Below are 26,823 nucleotides of genomic sequence, written 5' to 3'. Positions count from 1 at the left end.
GCTCGTGCATTTAATTCTAGACTGACTCCAGCTATTGTAGGTTTTTGTGGAAGCTTGCTCTGCTCTAACTGTACAGAAGACAAATAGTCTGCTGCTAAAATGAGATGAGTGGAGCTGTATCACAAGCATAAAGCATTAGTCCCCAGCAGTCTGGCGCCTGCTCTCTTGCCAGAGGTGGGAGGAGCAGCAAACAAACCAGTCTCACTGGCAGCACAAAAGCTTCTGCTGAAATCTAGAATAATATGTTTCATGTTCACCATAGCAACCAGCTTAATTTTGTCTTCAAAGCTTTTTGCCCTTCGACTCCTTCCTTTTCTTTCCCACCTGAGGAACCCCCTTGACCCGTGGGAGGGTTGCCCAACTCCATCGTGGCAGCTTGAAAGTGATGGGATGGGGCTCAGCAGCCACTTCCAGTGACGTGCCTGCTGTGCTGCTATTTCTGTGCAGTGTGGCTCTGAAGGAAAGCCTCCTCTGCGCTCTTCACAACTGCCTCGGCCTTGTGACTTAGCTGTAATTTATGGATTCATGTTCCTTTTGAGCTTTTAAAAATAATTCCGGTAGGAGGAGTTTGTTCTGGCTCCAACTGAAATCGGCAGCAGGGGCTGTGGGGACTGGTGTTAAGAGCAGAATTGGGATGCCATTGCCCTAGGAGTGGCCTGCTTTGAGCAGGCAACTTTAATTCTCCTTCCAGATACTGAAATTTCCCCCTCTGCACTTCCAAGTGATCAGAGACCAGCCAGTGCTCAGCCGTGTGGCACTGGGGGAGAGGAGTGGCAGGAAGCGAAGGTTTGTTCGTTTACTGTTACCAATCCCATTGGAAACCAGGTCCAAGCCTCATGCAGAATTCCAGTAAAACCCAGTCCTAAAGGGGAAACCTGGGGCTGTTCAAAGCTTGTGTTTTGTTGGCTCAGGCACAGCATGTTTCTGAGGCCTCTGACCTCCTCCCCGTACGCTGGCTCCCGCCGCGGCTCTTCGTTTGAGCTCTCTGTGAAGTGGAATCTATCACTAATGTCTGATATTTTTATTATTTGTAGGGGGGACTCTTAAAAGCTGGTAGCAATTAGAGCTTAAACGTCTTGGAATAAAAAAAAAAATCCCCAAGAAGGAAGTTTAATGCTAAGCAGATGTGCAGGAGCAGCTGAAATATGCTGGCTGTCTTCTGCTTCAGAAGCAACCTCATCCACTTCTAGCTGCTGTCAGGCTGGGGCTCAGCTCAGCTCAGAAGTGCTGCTGCTTTTCTGCTGCTTCCTGGGCTGGGAAGCCCACACTGGTGACCTGTGGGATTGTTTACCAGCTAATACCTATATTGCCCTTCTTTTCTGGCTTAAGCCAAGAGCTCTGACAAGGAGAAAAAATACTTTGTTTAAAAAGAAGTTTTTTTTGAGAAATTGATAATTGCTAACAGAATTGCTTTATTTATGGTGAGCTCTCACATGGGTGTCTGTCGATATGGCTACTGTTGATCTAGGTTTAAACTCTCTCTTCTTGGGTAGACAGATCCAGAGTAGCCCTAAACTTGTGTTAAGTGCAGTGTATCTCCTCTGACTTCGGGTGTTTCCGTCTTTTGCCGCAGCTTGGGTGGGGGCAAACTTTGAAACTTCCTCAGTTACTCCTGCAATACATCATCTGCTTGATTTATCATTGTCATATTCAGGTTCTTCTGTCTGGAAAAAGATCTGACAGCTGACTGAAGTTCATACTCGTGCTCTGAAGGCAGTGGAAGTCTATTCAAAAGCCAATAGACAAGTTGCTGACAACAACTCCTTCACACCCCTTCCCGTGCGTGCCACGAGCCCGTAACAGAAACATGCTGTATATTCCCTCCATGAGCTACAGCACAAGTTACTCTGCCAGATTATTTCCTGTTGCACTCCACCAGTGCAAAGTCTTTTTCATTTTTTCTTAAATGGCAGTCCAAAGTAAATTATTGTTATTTACCACTGTGTATTTTGCAGTGTATTGTGACAGTGCAGCACATGGGTTTGGGAGTCAGATGGTTGAAAAAGTTCAGGATTTTCTCCAAGCTGCCACTATAGAGAGTTTGCTGCAAAGTAGTCAAAGTACTGAATCCATTTGAATTGCAGTGCAACTACACAATGAAAATTGTATCCCTAATTTAAGGAAAGGATTTCAAAACCTCAGCATTCCCTCAGTGCTGAGAAAACAGCAATGTGTTTCTTGGACCTCTGGTTTCCATCGGGAAAGTTTGAAAGCTGTTTCTTAACGTTTGTATCATGCTAGCAATTCCTCAGTTACATATGTACTGTGAATCTGTTACATTACTATCTGCTCATCTTTTTACTGTCTTGGAGATACTCTGCAATTCAAAATACAGTGACAAATAGACAAGGCCACCAGTATAGCCTGCTTTTCTCTCCAGTTGGTTGATGGGTGCATCTTCTCTGTTGTTAAACTGCTGGGTCCAGAACAGGGTTCCCCATTGCAAATAAATTTTTCAAATTGCATCTTGGAGTTGTCAGAATTTAGGAAATTCTTAGATTGCCATATAAACATTTCTTTCTAGATGTCTCTTGTCCCAGGTAAAGAGAGAGTAACAGCTGCCCTTCTGCTGCTTCATCCCAGAAAGGGAATGTTTGTTATTTAGAAATGGGGGGAAATCTGTTGACTTTCCAAACATATTTCTAGTGTATTTAAGAAAAAAATTAACACTTAACATTTGAAGATTATTCCTAAATTCCCAAGTTTTTCCACCTCATTTCATGGAGGGGGAGGGAAACATTTTGACCTTGTTGGCAGCAACTCCTATCAGCTTTTTCCTTAACCTGATCTCTGTCTCATTCATTATTTTAAAAATTGATTTTCTAGTTATACTCTGAATATACCTTTATTTGAGCTTTGTACTCTTTTCTATATTTGTCTATTGTTATTTTCCTTAATGCAATTTCAGAGTAACAAAATGCTTGTAGAAACTTATATGTGTTTGCTAAGCTCAATTTCAGTTGTCTGTGTGTCTTTTGGGTATGATTAACAGCTGCAAAGATAAATAGTTTTGCAGGTCTGAGGCTTAATAAGTCAAACTGTCTCTTGGTATGTGTCTTTTGAGCTACTGGGAATAAGCTCAGGGCATATCTTTTTCTTAGAGCTCAAAACTGGATCACCTACAGATCAATTTCAGAAGTTCTGCAAATCCACTAAAACATAAAAATTAACTGGGTGTTTCTTATGACTTGACCTTCCTCTGAGTCCCCATCATGCCAACACTTCTCTTAAGAAAAACTTTGTCTCTTTCAAAGCTGTCTTTACTAACTCTCAGACTTTCTGATATGACTGGTTTTGACTGTTTTCTTGTGTCTCTAATTACTTTCTTTTTTCATGGCTGCCCTATGATTGGATTTCAAGTTTGGATGTCCAGTTTGTCTGAGACTCCAAAAAAGAGTGTCACTCCAGGTAAATTCTTGTGTCTTGGTGTTCTGCATGCTGTTAAAACCAGAATTCTCTAGTTCAAGCTGTGTGTGGTTTTGAAGTTGTGTCGAATGTGAATCTCTGACAGTGAATACCCAGGACCTGTTGTCTGCTTGTGTTTTGGTTTTCCATGATGCATGATTTCTGGTAAGGAAGAACTTTGCTTTTCTGATGACTGCCTCACCTTGATGCTCCTGCTAGCAGGGGTTAGTAGTTTGCAGGGTGTTATTTCCCTTGCCCAACTCAAAGCCTCATTCCAAGGCAGCTTCCCCTTTTGTGGTGGGTCAAGTCTGGCTACAGCTGAATACCTGCACAGCTGTGCTCTCACTGTTCTACATGGGAGAAACTTTATGGGTCAGGATAAGGCAGAGAAACATGACTGTGTGCTCCTTATCCTTCTGAAATGCTCTTTGCATTTCCCCAGTAAATAGAAGTGGTTTCACATGGAAAAGCTGAAACTCTGATAAAGATGCAAAATTTTCAAGGGAGCATCATCCTCCTTGTTGCAGTGGGTCAGGAAGGAGGAGGCAGCAGGGGAGCAGCTTTAGGTGAGGTGTCAGGAGCTTGGGAGCAATAGTCCCACACAAGGCAAAAACTCAGCTTTATAGTATAAGGAATCAAGACTTCTGCTGTGTAACCAGTGGATTTCTTCTGCAAACATTTGTCACTTGACATGGAATATCACAGAAGAATTCTCTTCTGCTTCAGACTTAGAAGAAGAGATCACAAGTGATAGATCCTGTGTCTGTACAGGATGCTGGGCTGGTCACTCAAGCTGTTAAGGCTACATATAGGTCCTGGGGCAAGGAAAGATGGAAACACTCCTGCTGATTTTCATACCAGATTTGGTAAATGTTCAAGTTCATGCCCTGTTGAAAGTATGTGAACAAAATCCCACCATCCTTGATGGATGAGTGCTTGCTTGTCTGAAGTTTTTTGTGAGCAAGACTGCTGTGATTGCAGAAGCACTGTTCTTGACAGAAGTTGAATATTTCTTGGGGGCCCTGCCTCATATTTACAGAATAGGTCTAATTTGAGGGTGGTAACTGGATATAAAAGTGCAGAAATATCTGAAGTATTCAGTCACAGGAGCCTGCTGCTTCGTAGGTCATGGGGGAGTTGAGAGAGAAAAACAGAATGAGACTGAGCAGAAGAGAAACATGTTAAGGAGGAGACAGAAGAGGTAGTGTCCCTGAAGAAAAATGACAAGAACCCCTCAGATTACCTGGCTGGGGGGTGAGGTTGGGTTTCTTTGATTCAATAGGTCTGTTGCGACTGTTTCATGTTGTGATATATAAAATGGCAAACTGAATGCCTAGGTTTTTGGCCTTCTCAAAGGGCAAGGAAGCAAAGTTTCTAATAGATACAATTTTTTCCTTCTGCTTACTGCTTTTAGCTAAATGCATGTTGCTAGAATGGCAAAAAAAAGGTGCATGATGAGTGTGCAAATATAAGTGATTAATTGCATTGCATGGTGTCTGAGAAGGTGAATGTTGATACATAGTGCTGCTCCAAAGTCTTGTGTACATTTGGCAAGTTCTTAGCTCCCCATGCTGTTCTAGGTCATGTGGCCTTTTAGTTTCTCATCCAAATGAATCCCCAGTTTCCAAAATAGCTGTTCTTCAGTCCAGATCTGCCATAGGCTGTATCCTGACATGTCAAGCAGGTAGATCAGACTTGAATTTGGATGTGATCTTTACCTATGTAGTACATTTTTGTGTCCTAGCTGGGCTGTGGCTTGGAGGTGAGAACAGAAGCCAGCTTCATGCTGCCCAAGCTCTAGCTGAGGTTATGGACCTGCTCCATGAAGTGGAGACTCTAACCAAGACAATAAATTGATTTCATTTTGTACTTTGGAAAAAGATGGGTGCCACACAGCCACACCCTGGGAGGTGCTGTGGTGGGACTCCTGTTTGGTCACCCTGCCTGCTGTTAAAATCCTTGGCCGGTCTGCTTTGTGCCTTGTGGAGGGATGGGAATGCGTTGCACCACTGAGCAGGACTAGGATGTATGCCAGAGTATATTGGTGACTTCAGTCTGGTGGAAGACCCAGTTTGGCAGCTGTGTGAAAATCTCCAAGCAGTTTAACAGATTTGTGTGCAAAATACTACTTAAGTATTCCTAACTGTTGCTACCTGTAACCTAGTTGGTTGGAATCACTGTTCAGAGAGCCAACTTTCCAAGAAGGAGTGGAAAGAGGACTCAACTTTTTACTTTCACGCTCCTGCCTCTAATTTTTCTTGGCTTTATTTTAAAACCTAGCAGATCAAAAATAAAAAATAAAAATCCCAAGACCAATAGGCTCCACTTGGCAAAGGTCAGCACTGAATTTTTCTGTTGGTCAGGATTTTGTTGGAAATGCTGCTGAGGGCTGTAAAGAGGGAAGAACTGAACTGGAGCAGCTGCTTGAGACAGCTCCTGCCATTTACCATGGGCCAGGCTCATTCCTGAGGTGCTCCCCATGGGGGCTGTGTTGTGCTGCTGGTTTTAGCTCTGTGTCACACACACTCCAGGGCTGGAAGCCACAGTCCACAGTTAAAGCTGCCACTTGTCCCAGACTCCTGAAGGCTCACCCAGATCTTGATTCTAGGAAGTAACAGAAAGTATTATGTGTGTCTTATGGTGGGGAATGAATCCAGGCATCCAGTTCATTTTTTGCTGCTATGATTGCTGATCATAGTCTCTTCTTGGTGGCAATGTGTGCTGTGGGCATGGGCCCCCTACAGCTGTTTGTAGCAGCAAGGCAGGAGGTTGGGAGAGACTTAGTGCAGCTCATGGAGTTACCATCTAGACCAGATCTTGGCATGTTTAGCCAAGAAGATAGCAAGAAGGGCTAGAGTTTTGGCTACTATTGCCCCATGTCCTGAAAGGCAGAGCACATGAGCAAGGAAGGTGGATGGTTGGATGGATGCTCACGTAGGGAGAAACTTCTTGTACATCAATCACAGCTGCCAGCCTGGGGTGAGAGGGTTTGCACACTGACCTGGCCCTTGCTCAGTGCATGATGCTCAATCTTGTTTTATTTTTTGGGCTTTGGACAAGGTTTTAGGCTAAACTTCTCTGGCTCTGAGTCTTCTGGATTACCTAGGTGGTCAGATCCAAACCATTCCCTTTCTGCTTTCCACCCATCTCTATCTAATAGCAGGGTGCCACCTGCTTCTGAAATTCTCTTCTGAAAATGCAGTAGAGTGTCTTTGTGCTTTGTAGAAGAGCTACCTGGCCAGGCTCAGGGAAGAACTAGAGAAATCACAGTATATTAATAACCCGTTTGATAAACTTGCCCAAATGTTTGTTTTCTTCTATAATTGACAATAATCCAGACCTTGACACTGGATTTGTCCTGAATTTCACATAACTGTGGGAGGTGATAAACTTTTGTCTCTGTCCCTAAAGCTTTGTGGCTCAGAGCTGCTACACCAAGAGCCTCTGAGCACTGAGGCTAAACACTATTAGGATTGGGAGGATTGCTATCTGGCAGGAGGGATGAAGATGAACCCCTTCACTCACAGCTTGTGGCAGTAGTACTCTTACTTTCAGGAATAATTGAAATATAAATACAGTCTGAGTTTTGGTAAGTGGCAACAGGGCTGTAGTGCAGGAGTATCTAGGAGATGAGTCAAAGCTCCGATTGTTTAGGGCACACAAAGAATAAAAAATGAACAAAAATCCTAAACACCAAGACAAAAACCCCCCCTCTCACTGAATAGAAGAGAGATCCTAGACTGGGAAACAGAGTTTTGATCTGAATCCATGTTGTCCCCATAGAGATTTGTAGCAGGCTTCATTAGTCTCATCTCACTGCTGACTCTAGGAACTGGTTATTTTAAGAACTGCTTTTCCAACACTGCTGAGATATGATGAACTCTTGTGTACTCTCACATGCATTACATGGCAAAGTCTGTTTTATCTTGTGTGCAGTACACACTTAACCCAATTTTTAGATGGAACTAAGCTCTTTATCTTAACACAGCTCAGGATAAATCACGGGGAGAAGGCTTAAAGAAAACATGCAATTTTAATGTTTATTTCTTATGTGGTCCTTCTGATAAGAAAGAAAAGAGGTGAAGTTTTTAGGGGAAGAATTTCCATGTATTTAGAGCTGGGTTTATTGCTGTAAGAGGTTAGACTGATCTGAGGATTTTAAGTAGGCTTGCTGCTATTCTGGGCTTTTTTTTTTCCCTTCATCCTTCCCCAAAAGGAGTTTTCCAGAGATACATAAAAGTTTACCCTTCAAGAACTGGCTTTAACAAGAAACCGCAGCTCTAGATCCAAGCTGCCACAGTTACTCCTCCCTGTGTGTGGAAAAGTGCAGAGCTGTGCCATTATTTTATGGCATGCCAGGACACTGGGGCCATGGGTGCCAGCCAGCCCAGCGTGCAGGCTCTGCACGTGTCCCCAGCAGCTGTGCCCGTGCCTGCACCAGGGCTGCACTACCTGCAGTTGGTGCTTCAGCTGTGACTCACCCTCATGGCGTTCACTGGCCGTTTCTGTGGTTTTGGCTGCTGCTGCAGCCCTTCCATTGACCAGCCCAGTATTAATTCACTTAGTCTTAATCTGTAAACATTTGATTGATAATCATGAAAGAGCGATATAAAAGCTTATGCACTGTATGGATTAAAAGAGCAGACATGTTTATAGCCCGATAACAACAGAGTAATCTGGCAAAGATCAGGAGTCTCACATTCCCATATCCAGATGATTTTATTTTTGGAGTCCAGTTGGTGGTTTTCATTTTTTGGCTATTGCAAAACCATCATAGGTCGTAGCTGTTGCAACACAGGAGGAGGAGGAGGATGATGTTGGAGCGGACGTTCTGCGCTCTTATTTAGGAGGCTCCACAGTAGTTGCTGGTCTCCCAGTGCAGCAGGAGGAATGATGCTCCCTCCTCGCTGCCTGGTGAGGGGGACAGGGTGCAACTGTTGTCACTTAATAGTGCCAGCTGCGAGGGGCATGGACAAGCTCCAGTGACATTCCTGCTCCGCCCCAGGAAGAGCAGTGCTGAGGTGAGGAGCGGGAGGATTGTAAAGTGGAGCCCTATGGAGAGGAGGAGGGGTATCCTCAAGACTTTAACCGGGAAACGGACTCGAGGCAAAAAGAAATGGAGAGGCAAGCAAACTCTTATTTCAGCCAGCAATCTGTGCTCTGCTCTGGGGAGGGCTTGCAAGTTGGAGCTTAACCAAAACACTAATTCTGCTTTTTTGGAGGGAGAGGAGGGGGGGGCCTCTACCTAGCACATCAATGTTATCCTGTCCTCTGCTCTCCATTTCTCCTGCCTGGGCTGAAGACACTTTTTAAAAAAGTAGGGCTGTTGTGTCAGGGTGGCATTGCAGCTGCATGTGAGCTTGCTGGGGAACTTGTGCCACGCTGCATCCCTGTCCCCTGGCGTGCTCACACTGAGCAGGCTGCTACTCTTCAATGCATGCTGTGTCCTGTGGTACAAATTAGACCTGAACTAATTGGCAGGGATGCGGAAGCGCCCAGGGCAGCGGGTGTAATTGGTGCTGTGCTGCCTGTGGTGTTGCCTGTCTTGTTCTTTTGAATCCCTTTGGAGAGTCTGACATAGTGTAGCAGCAATGTTGTGGGCATCCTGAGTGTCACTGAGCAGTAATTCATCTAAAGCTTGTGGGGGATGGAAGGCTGAGGAGGGTTAGAGTCCCTTACTCTACTGACTGTGCCTGAAGGGAATGTAGTAACAACCCAAACCAGGCTACCCAGAAAATGGTTAAAGCTTTTGCTTACTGGAAGGAGTTATTTCTCTGTCTTTTCCTCCTCCTCTTCTTCCTTTCTTTGCTCTTACTGAAATCCCCATTGTGGAGTACCTAATCTTGGGTGACCATCACTCCAGGAGCCACAGGGACCCCACGCCTCGAAAGGGGGATATCCTCTAGGCATGATCTGCTGCAGCTGTAAATGAACACGTTTGTTTGACCTTGGTTACTTCCTAGAACAAGGAATTTATCACCCTATTTTTTTTTTTTTTTGGTCTTAATAGGAGCCCTGTAGCAGTTATACAAGCGTCTCTTAAAACAATCTCTTAATTGTATGTGTTCCTCCAGCCCCTGTAGTGACAAAGAAATCCTCCTGCAGTGACTACCTTATCCAAGGCAGGGCAGAGAAACTCTGCTGGGTTTCAGATATGAGAATGCAGATAGCAGATATAACCTATCTTGCCAAACTGTTTTAAGTGCTTTTTTTTTTTTTTTTTTTTTTTTTTTTTTTTTTTTTTTTTTTTTTAAGCAGAGTTGAGAGGTGGATTTGAAGTGCTGATTCTCCATATTTCCTGGCAAGGGCATTCCCCTGGCACACAGTCCCTGGCGTGTCCCTGTGGCTGCTGGTGGGGTGTTTGCCAGCCTGGTCCTCTCTTTGTTCCCAGCAGGGACACATGCACCACATGAACACTGCTCCTGCCAGCGAGCCAATGCAGTCTTTTGGATTTTTTTTTTCCTTACTCCAGTCCCATGAAAACTGCCTAGTAGGTTGGAGGAAAGAAGGCATTTGAGTTGTTGGTTTAGCTTCCTGCATGTGCCCTGCTCCCCTTGCCACTGTTTGGTCCTTCTTGCCTTTCTACACACTGAATTCTCTGCTGGTGCACGTGCATAGACATAAGTCCATGACAGCTTTTGTTTCTGGTTAAAAACCTTGGATTTATCTCAAGACTAAAACAAAGTAGGGGTTGTAGGTATTACCAGCCTAAGCAGGTTGAAGGAAGATTATAATGCTGCTGGATTCTGGACTGGAGAAAAGACTGTGTAGGAAACAGTGTGAAACAGGGGAAAGCATCTCATTGTACTCCAGGTAGCCCAACTAGCACTGGTTTAAACCAGAGTGCACGAGTCAGGTTGACTGATCATGAAGAGAAACATAATGCTGATTTGGAATGGATAGCTGTGCTGAAAATTTGTATTATAAATTTCTATGTTGTCAGTTCATGGTCTTCTCCTCCTGTTCCTGCTACTGGCTGGGGTTCAACAAGCTATATAAAAGCTAAATCTCTTAAACACAAGCTTCTAGAGGAGATGACTCCTCTTTAAAGAAAATTAACTTAGGTAATTTGAGGAGAGGCAGAGGCATGCTTAGGGAGCAAGGAAGTCTTCTAATTTTCTGGGTTTCTTAAACCTGGTCCAAGGGGAGGCATTGTGATAGTGTTTCCTTTCAGGAAACAGTTGTATTAATTGCCTTTTTTCTAGGATTTTCATTTCACAGGATGCTGTTTTAATGGCTGATGCATTCTTTACCTCTTTCTTGGCAGGGATGCTAATTACTTGTCTGTAGAATCACTTTGCATCTCCAGTCCAAACACATATGAACATGCTGAGTTTGGAAATACAGCACCCAGCATCCTGTGCTTGGTTGTCAGTCCCTTGACTTTTCTGGTGGACAGTTTCAGACCATGCTGCTTCTTTCCCGTCTCTTGTAGCCAATTTGTCATCAGAAATTCAGGAAAACCCAAAGTCTGCTCCTGGCTGTGTCCCTGTTGTGTAAAATGGGACATTCAGCAAGTTGTGTATCTGCTTCTGTCCTCCCTTTTATTTGGCATCTTAATCCAGTGCGACAGGAACTGCCTCTTAACATGTAAAATGTTAATAGTGCCAGTGTCCCAAACTGCTGTAATTGAGAAAACCTGTAAAATAATTTTGCATTAAGGTATGTTGGCTCTTACAAAGTAAAGACCTAAACGGAGAGGTTCTTATGACTTTTCAAGGCGGTTTCTAGGCCGAGCCCAGCCGGTCTGTGCCCGGCTTTGGGAGCGCAGGGTCTGTTTGTGCTGCACTGCAGAGCCGAGATGCAGCAGCCCGAGGGCTCCCTCCACATCTGGCACTGCGCTGTGCCTGCCTCGTGGCTCCACCTCGAAATGCATGATTTCGGTTTGGGGGTGAAAAAGTCAGAAATAATACTAATAATAAAAAAAAGAGCAGCGGTCTGGGGGAAGGGAGGGAGGAGAGCGTTATTTTGCACCTTTCGTGGCCCCTGTTGGCGTGAGCGCCTGCTCTCATTCATAAATGGCTCTGACAGCCGAAAGCCCTTGCTCGGGAGAGAAACCAAACAAGAGGGGGCGGCTGCGAGGGCTCCAGAGGGGCGATGGAGAGGGGGAGCCGAGCCCGGTCCCGCCGGGGAATGCGGAACCGCGGGGCTGCCGGGGCAGGGGGCGGCCGCGTGTGAGCACAGATCTGGCGCTATAACTTTTTTTCTTCTTCTGTTTCAAGTAAACACTCTTCCCCGCCCTCCGCTCGCTCCCTCCACCCCACCTCCCTCTCTTTCAGCCCCGCTCATGTGTTTCTATTTAAGGGCTGCAGTGCAGACGAATATGATTGGCATCTACAGCCCCCTCTTGACTTTCAGCTCAAGCCTTTAGAGTGGAGAAGGAGCTGAGCCGCCAAGGGGAGAGCTGTTTCTTCTTTGGGTTTACTGGGGGGATGGCTCAGCTGTGGATTTATACTGCTTCTGCCCAGGATTTTTTTCTCTGAATGGGAGCAAGCATTGTGGAAACCATGTTGGGAAGAGGTTTATTTTCAGAATCCATCATGAAACTGTGCAACTAATTCACTTTTTTGGCTCCTTTTTGTATTTTTTTTTCCTCCCCTTTTTTCTTGTTCTTCTCTCCAATGTCCCTCTGTGCTGCTGGGTTGTGGGCCAGAGGAGGCTGTTTCTATATGGCCAGCCATTTGGGGACATGCTGCGAGCCAGGGTTGTTTGCTGATTCGCTTGGCTCTGGTGACAAGTTGGCCTGTTGTGAATCGGATGGACGGAGGTCGCTCTCAAGGAGCCATGGCTGGAAGCTGGCTTACGGCTTGCTTTTTCCCTTCCCCAGGTGCTGATGCTAGCTCTGAACCCATGATCCTGGAGCAATATGTGGTGGTGTCCAACTATGAGAAGCAGGAGAACTCTGAGATTAGCCTCCAGGCTGGAGAGGTCGTGGATGTCATAGAGAAAAATGAAAGCGGTAAGTTGTATTTGCTGCTTTTCCCTCTTCTGATGGTCTGATTTTTGCATTTGTTCCTCTGCTTTCAGTTTCCTCATCACTACTTGTTAGCTGTACGTTTGCTCCATCTGGTACAGTTACTATGTCTGGCAGAGGATGTTGAAGTTTTTCGTTGTTGATTTGGGCTGGGGGCCAAATGTTGCCTTCTACTGTAAGAATGTTTCATAGTTTTTGTGTGTTAATTAGCCAAGGTATGCTAATGGAAAATGAAGGTGACGGGGAGAAGGATCTGCAGCTAATGAAGCTGATGTATAGTAGGCTGCTATAGCTGCCCTGCTGTCTCTTCAAGTTTCTGTCAGTATTTCCATTACTAACTCCCCTTGCAGAGGATTTATAGGATGAGTGTTTAAAAATTGCTTGGGATGAAACTTGGCTTGACAGCTTAGCCCGTGGCCCAGAGCTCAGTAGGGAGGGGAGAGAATGTGCGTAGATAAATACGTGGCCATGCGCAGTTTCAAAACTTCTTGCAGAAGTGTTAATTGGGGAATTTTGAAGCAAAGAGGCAGAGGCTGTCATGTAAAAGCAAGATGAAATCCCATTCTGCCATGCGTGGAATAACCAGCTTGCACTTGGAAAATGAGATTTTTGGCAAGCATTTGTATAGATTTCTTTTCTGTACTCGAACTTTTCTGTACTCAAACAAAGCCTGGTAGCTTTGAGTTGGGCAGAACACATGCAGGAGACTGTGTACGTGTGAGCGGTTGGAGTGGCTTAGCAGCTGGTTTGAATAACTGCCTGTCTTCAGCAGCTCCCCTCCTCCTCTCCAGCACTCCCTGTGTATTACTCCAGAGCTGTTGTCCAGGACTGGTTTCCAGCCCACTCGTGACTTGTGTGTCCTCATCCAGAGGAGCTGCTGACATTTGGATCTGTTCAAGCCAAGGCTCACATTGTGGTGCCTACACATTCAGGGCTCTTGCCACTGGCAGGCTCTGCAGTGTGCTGGGCACAGCAGAGCCTGGGGACACTGGGCCACTCTGATCCAAGGCTCAAATTCAGCTTTCAGAGCTCTGAGTCAGGTTATCCACAGGGATGACCATGCATTGTATTTTTTTTCTCCTTCTTTTAATGGAGTGGGGATTTCTCTGTTGTATGAGAGCCTCATGCTTGTTTGGCTCAAAGTGATACAGTCATTTGCTGGCTGGTGATTTTGTGTGGAGTCCAAAAGGATTGTGTGTGGCAAGGCACAGGGTAGTGTGGACAGAAATACCCATCTCCTGGGTACTGACTATCACTTACAGAACTAATGGAAACCAAACTGCTCATCTGCCCCTTAACAGCAGTAGTTTTGATTGAAGAGGGAAAAATGTCTTCACTTCTTGAACTGTGTCTGGCCTAGTGGACAAGCATCCTCCCTTCCAAGCCTGTGCTTCTCATTGTCAGTAGTGGGTGTCCCTGCCATCAGAGCAAGTCTGGTTATATTGTGGCAACTTATATTCCTATTCATGGTATCCTTGTACTGGATAATGGCTTGTGGAGCCAAGGGAATTAATTGGGCTGTTAAATAATACAAGAAGTGTCTGAATTCCAGTCAGAGTTCCTTTGTGTTTTCATTTAGTGTGGCCTCTCTGCCTTGCACAGTTCAGACCACATTGTATTGAACCACATGGTATGCAGAGATAGAAATGGAGAATGTAGGGTTCAAATTAATTAGGTGGTCCTGGAATGGGACTGTTCTCAGGGAACATCCTTGAAATTGGATTATACTTCCTAACCGTATTCTGATGCTTGGGAACCAGATTCCTTTTGTAAACACAAAAGGAAATTTAAGCCTGGAATTCCATGCTGTGATTTTGCTCTTATATATGTACAAAATAAAGATATCTATATCCTTTAAAAAACCCATCAGATAAGCTCGTAAGTCACAGATTGGTGATAGAGAGAGCATCACTTGCTTGGATGCCTTTTTTGACATTTCTTGTAGGGGGCTCATGATTTAGCTATTCCAATAACAGGACTCCAAACTGTCTCTTAATTCTGCCCTAGGTTAGGGATACCACAGGAATGACTTCAATACTGTATCTTGTCTCTTCAGCTACAAGAGTCTCTTCAGCTGAACCTTTGGATGGCATGTAATGAAACTAGCAAAATTTTGTCAAGAGTCAACTTTCAGAACATATGAATTATGGCTTGAATTTGAGTATCTGCTTAGTGTAAGCAAGCCAACCTAGCAGATGTGGTTATGACCTCTAAGAACACGGGGATATAATTTCCAAGAAAATAATGGGCTATGCACATGTGTAATGCTTCATTTGACTGTATTGTTATGTTGACCTTTTAAGTGTTGTGAAGCTCTACCTGTGATGTATAAATGAGGCTCATTCTTCTAATCCATACAAAGGAGATGCAAGGTGACTTGGATGTCACTTGCAGCAGGGACAGTGTCTTCAGTGAAAGGAACAAAGAGTTGCTGGACAGCTTGTTAGCTGACAGCTGAAAAGTGCTCTCAGACTGGACAGTGTGTGTTGGATGTGATGTTGGGCCAATATTTTGAACTTCCTTGTATGTACAGACATGTATATAGCATATCATGTCTGCTTGGGGTGTTTAACTGTACTTTGAGGAGCTAAGATGTGTGAAGTCACACAGATGATTGTTTCATTTTAAAACCTTGCCTGAATAGGGTTGCCTGCTGATGCCAAGGACACTTAAATGGTTCTTTTGTTTTCTGGAGCAGAAAAAACTTTAACTTGTCTTTGTTGCATGGCTTTCGTAGGAAAGAAACACCTTCTCTTTTCTGGTCAAATGTCCCTATGTTTTTACACAAGGAACCTCACAATCAGTTTCCAAATGATGGTGCACATCTCTCATCCTGCTGGATATTTTCTTCTGCACACTTCTAGGGCCTGAGCTAGAGTCACCATCTTTTCTGATGTTTGCTTCCAAGTTGTGTGCTTTCCTGAAGGACATAAACTGTGCTTGTTCAGAGCCCAGTGTATAGGGCATAGGTAGAAGAGGGGGAATATCGGGCATTTGATTTATTGAAGTCTTATCTGGTATTTCATGAAGCTTCTTTAGCTTCACCTTAAGTGTGTCATGCTTACTGTATAGTATTGCTCAGTGTTAATTTTCTCATATAGGAGAGGGGCCTTGTCTCATTTGACTTTCTCTTTCACTGAAAGAGTTGGACAAGTTGTCCTCATTATTGTGCTGTTGGACATTATTTGAAGTTCAAACTTCTGTCCATTATTATGACTCAGGAGCAAGGTCAGTGTAGTATATGCAGTGAATAACTTCCAAAACCCTTAACCTGAGTTGTGAAGCCTTTGGGTCACTATAACCTGGTTGTTGCTGCAATTACTGTGGAAGCAAGCCTTGCTAGACGTAAATAAAGCTGTTGTACTTCAGAACAAGTTTTTTAGTAGTGTACCACCTCTCAGACTCCAGCATTTGGTTTTTGCAGCAAACACCTATCTTGGCTCAACAAAAGTTGTCTTTCATACCTTAATTCTGTTTATAAGATCAAACTACCCAATGTGCCTGTTGTATCTGATGAATACTCATCTCTTTTTTTCCTTAGCTGGGAGGAAAATCTGCCTGTAGAAATGGTTACAAATGCATCAGGAGAAAAAAGGAGGTTTACAGTCTCTACAGATGTTGTCTGGAAAAGAGCTGTAGTTACAGGGCTTGTGTTTCTTGCTAGAAGTGACTGTGATTTTTTTTAAAGGCATGGTGTAATCAACCTGCTCTGTCCAACACTATCTAAACATTTCTGAGCTGTTTCAGAAAAACTATGTGAGTAGTTGACATAAGTCCTGTCTGTCGACTACATAGGCTTCTTTTAAACCTTAACCCAAAAAAGCCTCCTGGAATGACTTAAAAATGTATTTCTGTTGCAGAAAAAATAATGTTGTGACTTTAAAGCAGGAATCTGACAGATTTCTTTAAGGTGAAAGAGGGAGGGCCAGAGCAGCTCCCTCTCTGCCAAGTTTTGCATGGATGTGGCTTGAAATGGTCAAGCTATAAACTGTGTCGGCAGTGTTTGCAATGGAAAACCTGACAGACAGTGAAGTATGAGCACAGTCCCGAGCCCCTCTGCCTCTGCTGCTGCTGCTGTGCCTGCAGGCAGGATGGGAGCTCCTTCCTTGCAGCCCCCGGGAGCCCTGCCTGCGGTGGAGCCGTCGTGGGACGGCGTTCTCAGCTGGGCCGAGCCGGGCTGTAGCCATTTCCTCTGCAATTACATAACTGCAGACCAATTTTCAGTGTTACAGTACATGTAATACGTAAAACAAGGCTATTATGGTTAGTGTAACTTTATCAGGGCCCAAAGGAATCGCTGGGAAGGGAGACTGCTTTTCTCTCTATCTGGTCTGTGGGCTTGGCGCTGAGGAAGATCTTTGCTCATCTGGGAGTCCTGGCTTAGAGGTCCTGGGACTTGCTGGCTGTCCACACAGTGTCAGGAGATGAGTGTGTGCCTGGCAGTGTCCTCTGCTGCACAATTTGGTTTCACTGGTGCTGCTCACTGGCTGCAGTCAGGGCCTGGGAGAGGGACACAGAAAGGCCACGACTCTGGGGCCTTGGGGATGCAACTCTCAGTTCCTGGGGATGCACTGGCCTCTGTACTGCAAGCTCCCTGTTCTTAGATTGAGGCCTTTTGGAGTTAGGCTTCTGCCTCTTCATGGGGAGCACAGCACCCTTAATTTGAAGGTGTTGCTTTCCAGGGTTAAGTGGATTTATTTGGTACCAGAAGAAGCCATTACTTTCATGGTTAACTGCTGCATCTTGGCTGAAGGCACACCCTTAAAGTGTTCTAAGTAGAAACAGAGAAACGGGGTTTCTTGCAACTCATGGACCAATCTCGCATCTCTATATCCCTTCTGCCATGCCTGTTTTTGCAAGTAGCATTGATTTTTAGTCACCTTTCTTTAGTGTTGGTCAGGCTTTTTTGTTTTAAATGTTGTAAAGATCATTGTTTCTATCTTGCATCTACTTTTTTGCTGGTCTACCTCTTTCTCTAGGTCCTTGTCTTCATGATCCCCCCTCTATACACAGAAGGGACTGTGTGCACTGCTAGAAAATGTCTCTGAGCATTAGTATTGTCATGTAAAAGTTGGCCAAACCAGTACTCTTCTGTTTATTCTATCAGATAAGTGGCAGTCCAGCAGCTTTCTAGGTTTCAAATGTGACTGTAGTTCTAGACCAAATTGCAAAAGCAATTTCCTAGTTTGCTTGTGAATTGTCAATAGCTTTGCATCCGCTGGTCAGATGTGCTACCAGACACAGAAATTGCCAACACTGTGCTTTATTTCAGGTGCAATTGGTGTGTGTTGGCTTCCTTTAGAAAGTGAGGGGTTTTTTTCCCTTCATGTAGCATTTCAAGAGAGTGTAATTCACCAGATATGATGCAGGACTTGATTTCTGTTTGTACACCCAGCTTTGCCCTGCTGTTTGTTCTGAGAAATACTTCAGTTCTCTGTGTTTCCACTTCTTCCCAGTGTGTCTGTGTATTTGAATTTGAAGCCTTGTAAGAGACCAAGGTCATGATATAAAAAGTAAATACTCCCTCATACAGGAGCCCCTTCCCTTCTTGGTCAGTCCTTGAGCTGTGCCTGGAATTTGAGAAGAAGCAAACACTTGTGTAGGTTGAACAGTTTTCCTCTAGCACTTTGGCTTTATCCCAGAGGACAGGTTTAGGTGAGTGGCCCCCACTAAGTACCTGGGACAGCTTGTCCAGCTGCTTCTGTATGTGCCAGTGTTCATAACTCTCTGACAAGGAGGGCCAAGTTCAAGGAAGGACCACCCCAAGCCCCTGTTTAGAAAACAAAGGTGTGTATCCTTCAGTGTGCATTCTGAATGCAGGGCTGCCTTGCCATGTGTCCTGCCTTCCTGGCACCAGCCCAGCATCAGAGGTTACTTGATCCACTTATGAATCAGTTCCTGCCCTGCTGCAGTTTCTGTCCAATGTGTGTACTAATGCAGTCAAACACAGGCCATCTGAGGAGGCAGGGTGGGTGATTCGGAATTTTTGGCTAGGAGTTACTGGAAAGTTGTTTAATGTCATAAAAAAACAGTGTTTGCAGAAGTTCTCTCTCCAAACAGGGACGATGCTGGCAAAGCAGAGATGCTTTCCTCCTTCAAATGTTTGCAGCTCTGGGCTGGAGAAGGGCTGCTCTGGGCAGGCAGAGCTTCAGAGCTCTGAGGAAGGATGCTCGGTGGCACTTTCTTGTCTCACTGCAGCAGTGTCTTTGTCTTCAGGCTTTTTGGAGGCACTGATCAAGCCTGGTTGTTCTTTTGCTTTGTTCTGCAACAGTATAAGCAAAGCATCCTGTTGGTTCATCTGGTTGCAAAGAATGGGTTTTATTTTCAATTTTAGCTGTCTTGGAAACTGCTGTCTCTGGAAGGAGCCTGGGTGCCTTGTTTTAAAGTAGTCAATGGAAATGGAGTATTGATAGGAGGAATAGAGACATCTGCACTAACCCAGGTTCTGTGCTGCCTCCAAGGGAAGCCTGGGACAAACTTAGAGCAGAGAGGTAAAACTGGATGTGATGATTTGCTCTAGCCAAGTTCTTCTGGAAATTAGCTCCTTTCTGGGAATATAGTGCCTGACCAACCCTGCAAACAGGCACTCCCTCTTCCAGTGGCCTGTTTGCTAAATGTTGAATGGATGGAGAGAATTTGCACTCACACCAAAACAGCTGGGTCAGCAGGAGATGAGGAGGAGCCCTCCCTCCTCTGCTCTTGCCCTGGGGAGCCCAAGGGTGGGGTGACACTGTCTAATGACTTTAGCAGATGGAGCGAGCTGGAAGCAGCCCTTGACAGCCTACCCTGAGCTCTCTGGTGATTGTTTTGTAAGCTATTTTCTGAACACCTTTTTTCTTGCCTTTTCCTCGTCTGGTTGAATTTTTAATTCTGTGCCTCAATAAGGAGGATGGCAGCTGCTTTCTTTTTCTGGCTGTTTTATTTCAGCAGCCAAAACGTGTTGGTATGGCTGAAGCCCTCTTTTGATTTTCCGCAGTTAAACTTGAATTTACTGTGCCCAGAAAGGAATCATGCCACAACACTTCTGAAGTAGTTACCTCTGAGCTGCAGTTCAAGACTGCCCTGTACATGGGTTTGAATAAGGAGGGGTTGGGACTGAAGTTCCTGGGCCTGCATATTGCTTGAGCACCACACCAGCTTGGACTGTTGCTGCATAAAACAAAATTCTTGAATTATGAATGTTTTGTGATATTTATGTTGCTATCTTGTGATGTCTAAATGGCTTCCTCTGCCCCACTTAGTAACTTTCATGGCAATTGACGTTTGTTTCTGTTTAAGAGCTTGGCAGGCAGTTCTGTGTTGGAACCACTGCAGGGTTGTTACTACTCTGTTAGTTTTGTAGTGGTCCTCTATCACTGTGGAAAATGAGGTTGTTCTCCACTGCCCCCTCTGAAATACCTGTTGTTTTGTGACTGTGCCAAGGGATTAAGGTGGGCTCCTGGTTTTCTGCTGGTGCTATTTGTTCCAGCCCTGTGACAAGGGGAGAGTGTCCCTTTAATTGTGCTGTGACATTTCCATCTTTTCTGGGAAGCATTTCTGCATTTCAAAGACATCCTTGCTTGGTTTTCCTTTGCCCAGCTTCAAATTGCAGTTGGTATTTGCTCTGCCTCCTTGATGACAAGCTCATTAAGAGCTTTTGAAATATGTCTGTCTGCTAAAACCCTGCCCTTTGCAGTGCCTCCTTTGGCTGGAGCTTTCCTGGGACACCTTCTGGAGCTCTGCTGCTGGGGGAGTTTTGCCTGTTGGGATGGAGTTGTTGACTGTGGCTTGGGTTATCAAGGTTCCTTCATTTGGGAGCAGTTCAGTGTCACACTAAAGTGACCTTTGGTGTGTTTATAAAGCCTTGCAAAGGTAACTAGTACTGGTGTTCTCTTGGGTTTGTAGTTGAAGGTTTCAGAGTAGTAAGAAACTAATTACTATTTTCCGAGCAATACTGCCTCATTTCATTCCCCTATGGAGGGAAAAGATGGATTAACAAGTTATAGGGACACAAAAAATGTCGTGGGGTCATGTTTCTCTAAAGCATTCTCCTTTTTAACACGACCCATCAGATCCCTTTTATGTAGTGTTCACTTTTTAAAGAGTTTTAAAGAAACATCTCTCCAGATTAAGACATAAAACAGCTTCCAATTTGAAACTGTCCCTCTAGAACATATTTTTTTCAAATGTTTTGGGCTGCAATGTGTGGTTTATATTCATTTTTCTAGTCTTATTCCCATTGTTTGTCTTAATCTTGAGCAACTGGTGTTCTGACAGGGCTAGTTCAATTATGTGAGGGTTTTTCCATTTTGTGGAGACATCTAAAGTCCAACCACTTTGACTTTGGCAATCGTTTTTCTTTTCTTTAGCTGATATCATGCCTCTGTGGAACAGCTTTCCCACACCTCTAAATTCTCATAGCTCAGGAGAAGGGTGATTGCTGTGACTGGGAAGTCACCAGGTATATTAAACATTTATCTCTAGGGCTGGATTTTTTCCATGCTATCTTGTAAGCATTCCACTGAAATAAGCAGATTCCCTTTTCAACTTCTGTCCACCTGGCTTGAGTAGAACAATGTACTACTCATTTAATTGTGGTTAGATCTCCAATCTAGTTGTAGGTTAGAGGATATCATGTACATTTCTCTGATTTCTCAAGAAATGGGAATTGGAGGCCAAAGAGAGGAAGGAACTGCCCTGCCTCACAAGTGCCAGCAGAGCAAGCCCATTGCTGGGGCCAAGCCCTCACACAGGCAGCACTGAAAGAGGTTCTTGTTCCCAGGTCAGCATGTGAGGAGATTTTTCTTGTCTTCAGACCACAAAAAGTGTATTTCAAAGGAGAAAAAGAGATATCAATGCCAGCCCTTGCAAAGATTGTTTCTCTTCTGCATCTGTTTTGATTTCTCCAAATCCAAGGCACTGAGACCCCCCCCCCCCCAGACCTCCTCTAGGAGCAGGAGGGGGAGCAAGCCTGTCTGGGCTTCATATTTGCCAGCTGTGGGCATGAAATGTGTTCCAGGATTTCTGAGACTGCCCTGTTAGTCTGTCTGCTGGGGAGAGGGTGGGATGTGACCACTGAAACCACAGACCTGAAGACTTAGGTGTGCATAAAGGCACTTCAGCTTTGGAAAAACAGGGCGTGTTGGTATGGAGGAGCAGTGGACACAGGCTTTGCTGCCTTTGAGTTTGCTGTACAACACATCCAGCTACTCCTGAGCAGTAGGATATCTACCAGGCTTCTGAAAACTTCAAATCTGAAATTTCCAGCTGCCTGCAAGTTTCTTCCTCTTTCCCTTCTCATTTAACCCTCCTCTGATGAGACTTCATGCTCAGGCAGAGAGTTAAACTCCCCATTTCTCCTGCATACCCTGTTTGGAGCCCAGGATGGCAGGCTGGAAAGGAAAAAATTTACATAGCATCCACTTTTGGAGCCTTTACTCATTACCTACTCTGTTTATGCAGTCACTGCCAGTTTCGGGACCCTGAAACCTGCCCCAAGAAAATCTTTCCAAGGAAAATCTGCTTTTTATATTAGAATGCATAAACTTTCTAATGATTGAGTTTCCTATATCAGCCAAATAGGTCACCAGCTCAGCACTGCTGCAAGAAACTACCTGGGGCCAAGAAGATACAAGTATTATTGCTGAGGCCTTCCAAGGAGTCCCATAGTTACCCTGTGAGCTGCATTCCTTTGGATGTGACTGCTTTAAAAAAAACAACCAACCAAAAATACCTAAAAAATAATTTATTTTTAATTATTTCATGGATTTGTGCTATATCAAAGTTCCTTTTAAGAAAGCAGGTTGATGAAATGTCTTTAAAGAAGTCCCCAAAATACTGAATTTAATGCATAATAACTGATGTTTTCTGCCCTTTGTTCTAGTTAATCAAGACAGTAATTATACACAAAGACTTTGGCTCTTGGAGTGACTTTCAGGCCTGTTTTTCCAAGTAAGAAAAAGACTGATGGTGCATTTTTGTTGTGTCAGATGAGGACAAGATTAATAAAGGATGGAAGAGATTTTTTTTCTCCCAAGCTGCACAGCAAATAAGCAGTTCCAATAATACTTTGGCAGGAAAATGGAAGCTTTAATCATTAGCAGACGCATTTCAGTTACAACCAGCAACATAACTCCATGCTTTTGGTTTTCATGTTAAAAAGAGTTCAGTTTTGCCACAAACCAGTTTCTTGTCCATCTTCAGATTTAGCAAAACCTATAGGAGTAATTGCCTTGTTTAGGATTGCCGTAATACAGTGAGGTTTAGGGGGTGGCTTGACAAAGGGGCTCATGTTGGCTCTTCCTATCCACTCCCCCGGGCTGGGACATCAGACTTTCTGGCATTGTTGGTGGAGAATTTAATTATTTTTTTGGTAGAAAGATGTTGGCTTGTGGCTGGATTAACCAGAGCAGTTCTAGAAGAGGCAGCAGATGAGATGGGCTCTCTTGGAGCGCTGTTTTACTGGCTGGCTTCTTGTTACTGCATTTGCTGGCGAGTTCAGGTTTTTGTATCTTGTTACAGTGTGACTTCATCTGAAAGTTGCACGTGCAGTGGGACATCACTTTATTTCAAATGAAGCTGGACTGCAGTTGTATTGGCAAAGTAGTCAAACTTCATCTTGGTGATAACAGCAAGTATTTCCCAGACCTCACTTGGGTCTGTATCTCCCATTTTTCCCTGCAGTGTGAATGTGTGCTGGGATGCCCTGATGTGTTGCTTTGAAAAGCTGTTGTGATTCAGCTGCAGAACTGTCTCCAGCTGATCTTTCTCCCATGACATGCACACCCTTTCTGGTCAGCGTGCTGCTGGGATTGTCTGTGATGCAATCCTGTTTCCCAGCCCCTGGAGAGAAAGGGCACCCAGGCTGCAGACTGAGCTTCACTTTGCTCCTTTGTTAACACACCTGCCATATGTTTGTTAAAGAATCACAGACTGGTTTGGTACTTAGAGAAAGTTGCTTTCTCGTGATTAGCAGCAGCCTGACTAGCCAGACCAATGCTGTCAGGCACACATCTGTGCTGATGAGGGTAAGGTGACACCTTCATGATTTGATGTCCAGGCCTTGAGGTGCTGTGCTGGCTCTCAAACTGTGACCATATATGCAGGTGAAATGTATCCTTCTTAAAGAATGATAGCTCCCAGGGACCAAACCTGGAATGGAGTTGGAATGATGTATTCCATGGGCTGAAACTGAAGTTTTGAAAGCTCTAAACATGATTCCTACTCAAACACAATGGAAGTGATGGGGAGGGTGTTGCATGGTAAATCTCCATGCAGTGGTGACCCTAAGGTTGGAAGAACAGCATCTAACAGTAAACCTGAATCATTGGCTTGAACATTGGTAGGTTCAGAGATGACACTTCATTCTCCCACGTGGACTTTCATGGCTTTTGGATGTTACTGGAGGCCTCCATGCATGAGGAAGAGCAGAGCTGCTTGGAGAGACTTAACCCAATTGTCTTAACTGAGTATTGCTGGAGATTTAGTATGGGTAATGTGAACTTAGCAAGATCCATCACTGACCATTGAAACCCTAGGATTAAACTCAAGGGCAGTTTATTCAGTGTCCTGGAAACCACTCTGAAGAGTCTGCATTTCTGGGTGTCTGCAAGGACAAAACTGCACACACTGACTCATGTTGGGGAAGGTGAATCTTGCTTGTTTGCCTGAAAACAGGATCAAGAGTCTGAGGGACAGTTAATTTGATGTTTTGTTATTAATTCTGACTAAAATTCCATACTGTTACTGAGAAGGAAATGCTCTGCAGAGTATGAAGAATTAAAATTACAGGATGGCTGTAGACTCAGGGTGAGCTTGGAAGTTATTCCCTTGCTTCAAGTAGTCTGTGACCAAGTTGTCCTTGAATAAAAGTAGAATGATCAGAAATAGGACGTTATTTTCGTTGCCAGGCAAATGGGATAACTGAGTCCTGTAGAAAATGCCTCTTGCTCCTCCTGAACACAGCAAGCAAAACTGGTTCCTGTACCAGCTACAAGTTAAATTACACACTTGGTCATTCCAGATGTCTTTGTATTTTTAGAGCTGACTGTACACTTCCTGGGCTGTTAGCCTGTTGGCTTTAAAATAAGAAGTGAGCTTCTGGGGCTGGCGTGTGAACCTTTCCACTTCACTGAGAGCTGGGAATTTAAGTATCTCTTTCACAGAAGTGTCCAGGTTTGAGAGGCAGCCACATGAAAGGACGTTGCTTTCCCCATGCCACCCCAGAGACTCCCAGGCTAACAATCCCAAACAGAAACCAGCATCCCACAATAAGGACGCTGTCTGCAGAATGTGCATGTGGGATCTTGGGATCTGAATGGTTCTGGGGATGTCTTGCAAGATCCCTGCTGACACTGGTTTAAATTTGACTCTGGATACTGGGAATTGTTGTGTAGAGACATTTGAGGGAAAACGCTGGTGGTTTCAGAGAAACTTACATTACAGATGAGATGGAGCCACCCTTTGTAATGCTGTGGCAAATGCATCACTGTGAAGTGGCTTCTTGTGCTGTGGCACAATCCACCTCCTTGCATGGTGCACTTGAGTTGCCCAAGGGCCTTTTTTCCACCAATTCTGTGTAGATGTGGCAGAAGCTGAGTGCTTGGGCATGCACTTGCCTTTGGCAAGTGTGTCTTGGAGGCACTGCAGTGACAGGAATTGAAATAGTGACTGGGCCAAACTCACCTGTGCCTCAGCAATGGCTGCAGGCTGCCAGATGAGCTACTCTGGCATCTGCAGACAAACAGTGCCAGGTCCTTGGTACCTCAGGAAAACCATCTGCTACAGCTGAAACTTGCCAAACCTACTAATTCTTCTCCATATTCTCAAATCTTATAATCCTTCCTCTATTTCCTCTTTGCCTCTTATTTGGGCAGACTCCTGAATGGACCACTTGAGTGGCCCTAGGTAAATTTGGTGGAAGTCTAAATGTGCATGGGGGGGGGGGGGGGGGGGGGGAAGATCTGAAAGGAGGATAACTGCGGGCAGGTGGAAATTAGTGACTTCCTTCCTGGGTATCATTTATTTTGCTGTGTCTCTAGTTCCTTTTCACTGATCTCCTATACCTTCTGTCAAGAACCTAATGTGATTAATGCTTTTTTGTGAAAGCTCAATCCTTCTCTGATTTCTTCTGTCAGGAACGCATTCTAATCTAAGGAAATGTAACACAGCATGTTCCTCAGTTTAATGAAATCAAAGTACTGTGTTTCTTTGGGACTGAAGTTTTACTTTAGCCTTGACAATGTGATGCCGAGGCATTTTTCTCTAGCTGTAAAGCTGTGCCATCATCAGGTCTTGGTGGATGGACTAGAATTGCACTTACAAAGTAGAGCTCTGGAGTCAAACCATCCATTGGTACTTGATGTGTTTCTTTTGAGTTGGCAGGAAGGAGCCCCAGTTGCTGTAGTGAAGCCTGACCTAGACTGGTAAAAACACCATCACTTCAGAAAGCAAATTTCACAACTTGAGTCACAACTGTTCAACTGAACCTGTAATTGAGGTCAGAACTATTTATCTTTGATTTCTGAAGCTGCACAGTCCTCCTTTCTGGGAGAAAGTGACCCAATAAGGCAAGTTGCCCTGAATGCTCACCAATGGCCAGCTCACACTGGAGATAGATAGCTTCTATTTGTAATGCAACAAATAGCTATAGAACAGCAGAAGACAGTACAGCTAGAAATGTAAAGTAACTCAGGAGCTTTTATTTTGGTGCTACATACTCCTTTGGAATGTATCTGTAGCCCTAGCGTATCCAATTGGTAACAAGCCCTTTGCATGTTTTTGGAGAGTAGAGAGAGAAAATCTGTTATGAGCAAGCCACTGTTTTCTTCCTTTTGAGATTTTAATGTGGGATAAAAAAAGAAAGATATATGAATGATTCATCCCACAGGCTGTAGTGTTAATCCCATGAAGTTTATGTGAGCAGTGTGTGGCCAGCATCCTTGAAAGCGGTCCAGGTGCATTAGCTGTGGGAGGTGCTGTGTGGCCTGAAATGCAAAGGATAGTTTAAATCAACTTCTTTCTTTCCTGATGTCTGCTACTCAGATGTATCCTTCTGTCATGCCCTCTTCTCTGTTCCTTAATTTTTCCTTCTTGTGCTCTCTGCTGTCTGTGTTGACTTTTAGTATGGAGGAGGAAAATGAGTTGCATTGCTGGTCATGTTTTCCATCCACCTTTCTCTGCTCTTTTGCTGCTTTCCGTTCAGGAATGCCAGCACTGAGACAGTGATTAAGTGATTGACTGGACTTTTTACAGTTTTGCCAGTAAGTTGGTCTGGATATCAGCTTTGTTCAAGTCAATAAGTGCTCCATGATCATTCTAGTTCTTGTAACTGGGTGCCCAGGTGGGGATGATATTCGTGTGCACCTCTCCATCTCTCAGGATGGACCATATCAGGGTTTTGTTTAGTTGGGTGCTCATACAGCTTCATAACCTTCCCTGAAATGACTGACCCGTGCCTCCTGTCC

The 26,823-nt window shown here is 44.5% G+C and overlaps 1 protein-coding gene across 4 annotated transcripts in view; it reads left to right on the top strand.

Moving 5' to 3' along the window:
• SH3PXD2A (SH3 and PX domains 2A) overlaps positions 1–26,823 on the top strand; it is a 237,768-nt gene that overhangs the window by 160,175 nt on the left and 50,770 nt on the right. For 3 of the 4 annotated variants that reach the window (XM_058028729.1, XM_058028727.1, XM_058028730.1), the window contains 2 exons: positions 3,361–3,408; positions 12,233–12,364. In XM_058028729.1, coding sequence (XP_057884712.1) covers positions 3,361–3,408; positions 12,233–12,364 — 180 coding nt within the window. The remainder of the gene's footprint in view (positions 1–3,360; positions 3,409–12,232; positions 12,365–26,823) is intronic. The other variant, XM_058028731.1, reaches the window with a different exon arrangement.

This window comes from Melospiza georgiana, chromosome 8 (assembly GCF_028018845.1).
Source record: "Melospiza georgiana isolate bMelGeo1 chromosome 8, bMelGeo1.pri, whole genome shotgun sequence".
Taxonomy (NCBI): domain Eukaryota; kingdom Metazoa; phylum Chordata; class Aves; order Passeriformes; family Passerellidae; genus Melospiza; species Melospiza georgiana.
Note: the sequence above shows the minus strand (reverse complement) of the source record. Positions and strands in the feature narration are given on the sequence as shown.